The 8,715-nt window shown below is 34.3% G+C and overlaps 1 protein-coding gene across 5 annotated transcripts in view; it reads right to left on the minus strand.

The window, feature by feature from the left end:
* The window catches only part of Ophn1 (oligophrenin 1), a 477,586-nt gene that overhangs the window by 129,033 nt on the left and 339,838 nt on the right, over positions 1-8,715 (minus strand). For all 5 annotated transcript variants that reach the window (XM_023704707.1, XM_023704709.1, XM_023704708.1 and 2 more), the window contains exon 16: positions 4,199-4,283. In XM_023704707.1, coding sequence (XP_023560475.1) covers positions 4,199-4,283 — 85 coding nt within the window. The remainder of the gene's footprint in view (positions 1-4,198; positions 4,284-8,715) is intronic.

Genomic DNA, 8,715 nt, shown 5'->3' on the forward strand with positions numbered 1-8,715 from the left:
TTATAATATTCTAATGATGGAACTAAACAAAAAAGATGATACAGATGAATATCCACTTTGTATCTGTGTATTCAGAATGGTTAGGATAAATATATAGTTACATTCTCTTAATGAATAGAAGGATTTGTTCTAATAGTGTTTGTAAATAGGATATCATGTCTCCATCTTGTACAGCATATAACTACTAGAAAGAGAGTATGCAATGTGTTAATTATTGAAACTGTCCTACCAATCTGATTTGAAACTGTCTCATTGCTATTTGTTTCTCTATAAAATTATGGAAAAAACCTCACCAAATTCACAATATGTTGAACCATGAACCGTAATTAAATATATAAGAAGTGGCATCACTTCACTCATATTATCACATAGTAGCGCAATGAAACTACAACTCAATGACAAAAGAAACCACAGAAATTAAGCAAATACATGGAAATTAAATAGCATACTCTTGAATGATGAGTAGGTTACACATCAAAAGAAAAAAGAAAAATTTAAGAAATCCTAGAATGAAACAATAATGCCAGTGCAATATATCACAACATATGGGACACAAGGAAAACAGTCCTGAGGTGCAGGTTTATAGCTGTGAATGTCTACATTAGAAAAACAGAGCTGGCCCCAATAAACAACCTAATGATTCACTTAAAGTTCCTAGAAAAAAAAAACAAAAACATTCAGGTACCATACCAGTACAAGGAAGGAAATCATAAAGATCAGAGCAGAAAAGAATAACATTGTGACTTAAAAAAAAATCAATGAATAGTACAGCTTGTTTTTTGAAAGAATAAACAAAATAGGCAAACATTTAACCAATCTTGCCAAAAAAAAAAAAAAGACCCAAGTCAATTCAATTACAAACTATCTAGATGAATTACAAAAAAGCTGCTAAAATCCAGATAAGTACCTACACTGAAAACTTATAATAAATCACTGGATCCAAGAAGAAACATAGATTCTAATATGCATACAAATCACCCACAGTGAACCATGAATATACAAAAGTGATGAATAGTTGAACAACAGTGAAATTGAAGCAGCAATAAAACAGCCACTAAGAAAAATCTAGAACCCAATGGATTTACCGCTGAATTCTACAAGAACTCCAGGAAAGATCTAATGCCAATATTCCTCAAACTGTTTAATGAATTTAAAAGGGAAGGAGTATCCCAAAGTCAAGTCTAGTAGCTAGCATTACTCTGATTCTAAAATCAGACATGAACCCAACCAATAAGCATAAATGCACAAATCCTCAACAAGATACCAGCAAATAGAACACAAGAAATCATCAAAAAAAATATGCATTACCATATAGGCTTCATCTCAGGGACATAAGTATGGTTCAACACGTACAAATTAATAAATGTAACACATCACATAGACAGATCATCTCAATGGACGCAGAAAAAAGTCCTTGACAGAACATTCATTCATAACAAAAATCCCTAAATAAAATAGGTATAGAATAAACTTATCTCATCCTGATAAGTCATTTATGGCAAGCCAATATAATATTAAATGATATATCTGAAAGGCTTTTCTACTAAATCAGAAACAAGACGAGAATATTCATCATCACTATTCCTAAATAATATACTGTAGTGATTGAAACATGAACTAGAGAAATCAGGCAAAAGAAAGAAATAAAAGCAATACACATAGAAAAGGAAAAAATCAAATTAGCATTATGGGCAGGCAACATGATCCACTTTGTGGAAGACACAAAAATTCTGCCATAAGGCTCCTACAATTAATGAATTCATCAATAGAACAAGATACAAAATTAACACAAAAAAACAATAACATTTTGTGCATCAATAATAAGCTCACAAACAAAATTAGGAAAACCATATTATTCAATGTAGCACCAAGAATAAATTAATACATAAGAATTAACCTAAACAAGGAAGTAAAACACCTCTGAAATTAAAATTATTGTATTCTGAAGATCAAAGATGACATCAGAAAATGAAAAGGTATCACCTGTTCCTCAATAGGCAGAACCAATATTTGTCAAAATAGCCATACTTCAAAACTGATCCACACTTTTAATGCAATCCCTATCAAAATACCAACAGCACTCATAGCTCAAAAGAAAACTAGCCTAAGTTTCATATGAAAATAAAAGGCAGGGCCGGGGAGATAGCTCAGTAAACAAGCGCTTACCTGGCAAGTGCAAGGGCCTGAGTTCAATCCCTGGTGCCACAAAAACAATTTTAAAAAAAAGAAAAGGCACTGAAAATAGCAATCATAAGCAACAAGAGTAAAGTAGAAGGTATTGCAATCTTGGATTTTGAGTTATAATACAAAGCTACAATGATAAGAGCAGCATGATGTGGGAATAAAAACAGACATGTAGATCAATGGAAAAGAAAACAGAATGAAGGAGCAACTGCAGGTATATGCAGTCATCTGAGCTTCGGCAGAGGGTCAAAAACATATGCTGGAGGAAAGATAGATAAGGTGCTGGGACATCTGGCTTTCCATATGAAGTATCTAGCCCTACCTCTCTCATCGTGCACTATACCAAAATCAAAATGTAGCAACAATCTAAGTGTTAAAGGAGAAATAATCCCCTGGAAGATAAAATAGAAAAAAACTCTTGAGAGCATAATCACTGTGTAAGAAATGACATCAAGAGTCAACAAACGGGGTTCATATCACATTAAGTAAGTAATTTATTTCTTTTATCCTTTTTGAGACAGGGCCTCACTATGCAGTTCAGGCTGGCCTTGAATTCACTTTGTAGCCCAAGCTGGTCTCAAACTCTCAACGATCTTTCTGCCTGAACTTCCCAAGTGCTGGTATCACAGGTATGCACTACCATACCTGGCTCAAATTAAAAAGCTTCTTACAGAAAAGGAAACAAAATAACCACTTGAAAACCTAATGAATTGGGGAAAAATTGCCAGCTATCCTTCAGACAGAGGATTAATATCTAGAATAAAGAAATTTTAAAAATTAGACTGCCCTAATAAAGACCCAATCAAAAATGGGCAATTGAAATAATAGACACTTCTCAGTGAAAGTATAAAAGGCAAATAAATATATAAAAATATTCAATATCTCTGGTCATCAGAGAAATACAAATTAACACTGAGATTCTTATTCTGGAAAGAATGGCTACAAACAAGAAATTAAACAGTAACAAATGTTGATGAAGCTGCAGGGAGAAAGGACAGAAATAAAAATAGTACAAGCATTACAGAAATAAGTATGGAGATTCCTCAAAAAACTAGAAATTCTATTCAACCCAGATATTTTACTTACTGGTTTCTTCTCAAAAGACGTAAAGGTATCATAGACTCCTAGGAATAGAGAGAGGAAAAGAAGAGGCCCCAGAAATAGTGCCTTAAAAGCTAGAGACACTTAGGTCTACAATACTAACTGCACTTAAAGATATTACCCATGATTCCAAGGATCACTTCAGTTTGCTCCTCTGTAAATGAGTATCCTATCAACTATGGTGCAATTATTGGGAGAAAAAAAATAACATTGTCAATATAAGTAATTAGCACACTGCGTAGCACCGAATAAACCTTATAATAGCAGTTCCTTCCTTCTTTGGCAGATGCAAAAGAAAGACTTTTGGAAAGAGTACTGGTTTTTGTGTTCATCATATGCAATAGGGTTCTCACTCATCTGCCTACCCTCCCTCCCTCCCTCCCTCTCCTTATTTTTGTTCCAATATAATATGATGTTTAAAACTGCTTTTCTCAGGGTTGGGGATTTAGTTCAGTGACAGAGTGTCTGCCTGGCAAGCATGACATCCAGAGTTCTGTCCCTGGTACTCAAAACATAAGCAACCAAACAAAGAAATAGATGGTTTTCTCTAATAAAATATATTAATAATCAACATCTGCCACAACTCATCATTTTATTAGTGAACTATCATGTCATCAACTTTATGAGCAGTGACAAAACTTCAATAATTTCAAGGGCACTCTTTTTGAATAAACACAATTTTTCAAAAGCCTTTTATCCAATAATTTTCGTTTGTATACTTACCATGCTTAAATTTTCAGATATTTTCAAAATCTTTTAGTACATTCTCATTATGCACAAAAATCCTTATCACTTCTTTAAACTTTGAGAATGCTATCCAATTTACTGAAACTGCAATGGTATCTAACTCCAATCTTTACATAGACAAATTTCATCAACTGAAAATAAAGGACCTAATGCAAATCAAGCATACCTGAGGTAGAATTTCAAGGAACTGGTGATTGTCTTAATGTCCCAGTCATTATTATGAAAATCAACATCTCCAGGGCATTTGGGATCTATTTTAGAAAATAAACAAGAAAAAAAATTAATCTCGCAAGAGGTCTTACTTTTCATGCCTTTAATGTACATTAATTAAAAGACAGTTATTCAAATAAACATTCTAGATAAAAACCTCAGAAAACGTAAAGTCTTTTTTAGCATCTAAGAAGCTTTAAATTTATCACTTCCATTGAAACTCTAAGAAAAAGGCTGAACAAGCTGAAAATTAACAATTCTTAGATTCATCAGACAACTGAGGTCACGTGGCAAGTTGCTGTTCCCAAAAACTGAAGGGACAAGCACAGGCAAATATAGTGGATCAAAATGTATTGAGTGGAAGCATCCCAGGAATAGAACACTCATTGGAAATCACTATGAGAATAGGAAAGCCTCATTTGTGATTGATAGACTGGAAACTTGCTATGTCTAAATTTGAGTGTTAGAAATTCCTGAGGGGCACAATCTTAAGGAGGCACCCCTCAGTTTTATGAGTTTTACCTCAAGGAACCCTAGCAGATACTTGCAGTAAAGATCTGAGAAAAATTCTTTTATGCTTTTATGCTTCTGACAGAGACAAAAGAAAAGTAGCTAATTTTTTTTTCAATACGTTAGGGCAGACTACCTCAAGGAACTATTTTCACCAGACCCTAAGCTAATACAGTTTTACCAGAACCTAACAAACGTGGGTGAAGGGAAACATTCAATTCAGACAGGGCATGTCTTTCTGTTTCCCCTAAAAAGGAAGAAACCAAACACAACTAACTGAAAAGCATTTATGAGCGGCATGGCTTACTAAGAGAGACATAATCATAGGCCTACAGAACATTTCTCACCCATAACACCTTACCAACATATTATTAGAGCTCCTATGTAAGGAAAAAAAAGTGATTCAACCTTGTACCTTTCAAATGACATATATGAAATCTATATAGAAAATCAAAGGTGATAGAAGAGACAAAAATTTTAAAAAACACCAGAAGAAAGTTTAGCCTCTATCCTCTACAGCTACAACAGAATATAGTCCAAATTTGCTTCAATGAACATGAAGGCTCCACCTTTAAACACCTATATAATTCAGTTCCTTTAGCCCCTCACAACATGCACAGCTTGAAACAAAAAACTAAAAGGCAGAAAATATAGCTTAAAGAGGTATAGCAAACATCAGAACCTGATCAAAGATACTAGAATTATTAGCCCAGCAATTTAAAGCAACTATGTTTAACATGCTATGGGCTATAAAATGTGGATCACATAAGAGGAAATGAATAATAGAGGGAGATGGAAATCCTAAGAATCAAAAGAAAAGGCTATAAATCAAAACCACCACAAGAGAATGAAGGAATGCCTTCTAAGGGCTCATCAACAGATTGGAAATAGAGAAGGAAAGACTTACTGAGCTTGAAGAAATGTCAATAGACACTCCACAAACTGGAATACAAAGAAAAAAAAAAGAATGAAAATAAGAGAGAACAACATAGAAATGTTGTGGGACGTTTATGAGATGTGATGGAATGCTTGAAGGTGAATGAAAGATAAAAGGATGAAAGAAAGAATTTGAAATAATGGCTAAGTATTTCTAAAAACTAGTGATATATGGTAAACCACAGCATGAAAAATTTGCACTCAAGCACATAATATTCAAATTTTTAAAAAGTATTAATGAGAAAGGAAAAATCTTCAAAGAAGCCTAAGAACAACAAAAAAGTTACCTATAGAAGAAAAAGAGAAGAATTACACTGCATTTCTCTAGAGCAGTGTTGGATGACCTGTGCCACACACGCTGTAGTCAGCTGGCTGGTATCACCAAAAGCTGAATAAGGTTTACCATCACTGCCCTAGGGAAATCATCCAAGCAGGAAGAGAATGGAATGAAGTGTTTAAAGTATTAAAAAAAAGATTTTAAAACTTGCAATCTCTTTTGAAAGTGAGCAGCTTGAGCAGAGGTATAGGCATTTGCCTCATAACTTCCTGCTGAAAGAATGAGATGGAGAAAAACTTTGGCTCTCAGCTTTTGCAAAAGAAAGAAGGAACTGGAAGACACATCTAACATACTATCTTCTCCAGCCATATCAAAAGGGACTAGCTTATCTCTCGTATCTATCAAGGCAATCAAACAACTTGATACTAATGTTTTCAGAGCACATTAAAATTAATGTGATGGGGCATGCTTGTAATCCCAGCGCGTGGGAAGCTGAGGCAGGAAGATTGCCATGAGTTTTAGGTCAGACTGGGATACAGTGTGCTTAAGGCCAGTCTAACTGCACAGTGTGACCCTGTCTATAAAAATAAAAATAAAAATAAAATTAATGCCAACAGAAGAAGCACAGAGTTTAAGGACACCTAGAATCTCTAGCCAGGATGATTGAGGAAGAATATTACAAAGGACCAGTATAGCAAAGATTAGGAGAAGTGCTTCCTTTATCTGTTACACGGAAATCAACACAAAAATCAAGAAAAATAGAGAAACAAAATAATATGCATGAAATAAAAGCACGAAATAAATCTACAGAATTTTACCCTAATGAAATGGTGATATATGATTTCCTAGACAGGAATTTCAAAAGGTCAGTCAGGAAGATGTCAACATAAGTATAATGACCTGAAGATTTCACCAATGAGACAGAAAATATTCACAATACAAAACAGAACAACTGCATTCAAAAATTCAATACAGGAGTTTAACAGCAGAAAATAGCAAGGTAAAGAAAGGACTAGCAAAGTTGAAGACAGGCATAACAGCAAACAGCAACATGAAAAAAACATTGAACAAGAGTAAAAATGTCATAAAGGATTCATGAGACATCATTAAGAGGAAATATAATATATGTATTATACATTAGAAAACCATCAGCCAAAAAGACAGCAAAGGATAAAACACATATTCAAAGAAATAATGACCAAAAACCTTACCAAATATGAGGAAAAAGTAAAAATCCAGATCTGGGAAGTATAACAGACATCTACGAGGCAATCCAAAAAAACCATAACCAGATATACTATAATCAAAGTATCAAAAATTAAAGAAAGAATACTGAAAACTGCAAGGGAAAAGCAAAAGGGACTTTTTTGATACAAGGAGACCCAAGTAATACTATCTAATTTTTGATAAAAATCTTTTAGGCCAGGTGGGACAGGATGGGATATGCACAAAAGGCTTTTTTAAAAACTACACCTTGCCAAACAAGAGTACCCAGCAATCCTGAAACAGGTTGTCACCACTACAGTTGTATAAAAAATGCTAAAACAAGTTCTTGAAACAAAAGTCACTAACTAGAAATATGAAAACATAAAACAGGTAAAATCTAGGATATTATCAATTTAAAATAGTCTGTCGTTATAAGGTATTTTATATAAACCACATTATAACCAAAAGCAAAAACCCTTTGTTGGTTCAAAAGTTTAAAAGTATTAAAAGTACATCACTAGAAAAAAAATTCTTAGGGCCAGCCAAACAGCTCAGCAGATTAAAGTGCCTGCTAGCAGGTGCAGGGTCCAGGGGTTCCATCCCCAGGCCTGCCATGCTGGCCCTGCTCCCGGGGCACGCTGAGACAGCAATTGAGACTGAGAGTGGTGGCACATGCCAGTAATTCCAGTTCTTGGGAGGCTACAAACTGGCAGATCACTAGAGTCCGATCTAGTAGTGAGGCTCTGAGCACCCTGTAGACCCTTCCCTAAAAAATTTATAATATCTGTAACATAGGGGTAATAAATCTACTTTACCAAATCTACTGAATGTATATAATGAATTCATTTAGGCAAAAATTATGACAAAAAGAAAGTCATATAGGGTCAGCCAGATAGCTCAGCAGACTGCATAGGCAGAGCACAACAGCTGAGGTTCAATCCCCAGTGGGCCGTGCCAGCTCTGCCACTGGGACACGCTGAGATGGCCATTAAGACTGGGAGTGGTGGTGCATAACTGTAATCCCAGCACTCGGGAGACTGAAAACAGCAGAATCACTATGAGTCTGATTTGTAGTGAGACCCTGTAGACCCTGTACTAAATACCAAAAAAAAAAAGCAATATAAATGTTCAATGAGAGAAATTTTTGATAAATTATGGTTTAGTTTTTCATCATATTACATATGCATTGACATAGTTGCAAAATATTTTTAATCATTTATTACTGGGCATATAAATCTAAATCTGTAAATAGTCCTTTTTTATTTTAATAAACAATAAAAAATGATGCATAGTTCCAAATGAGAATATAGGACATAAACTATGGATAATAATTACATGTTATCTTAAAAGTAGTTGCTCAAATTACAAGATATAGCCATGCATAATTGATCCAACTGTATAAGCACAAACCATTTCTTTCAATGAACTACAAGAAATCAGTAGTCGAAGAAAACAATTGAAAGAATTAAAAAAGCAAAAAGCTGGTTCTTTGAAAGATTAAATAAAATTGATAAGCCCCTAGCTAAAATCATCAAACAGAGGAA

The sequence above is a fragment of the Octodon degus genome, unplaced genomic scaffold, assembly GCF_000260255.1.
Source record: "Octodon degus isolate 3935 unplaced genomic scaffold, OctDeg1.0 scaffold00201, whole genome shotgun sequence".
NCBI lineage: Eukaryota > Metazoa > Chordata > Mammalia > Rodentia > Octodontidae > Octodon > Octodon degus.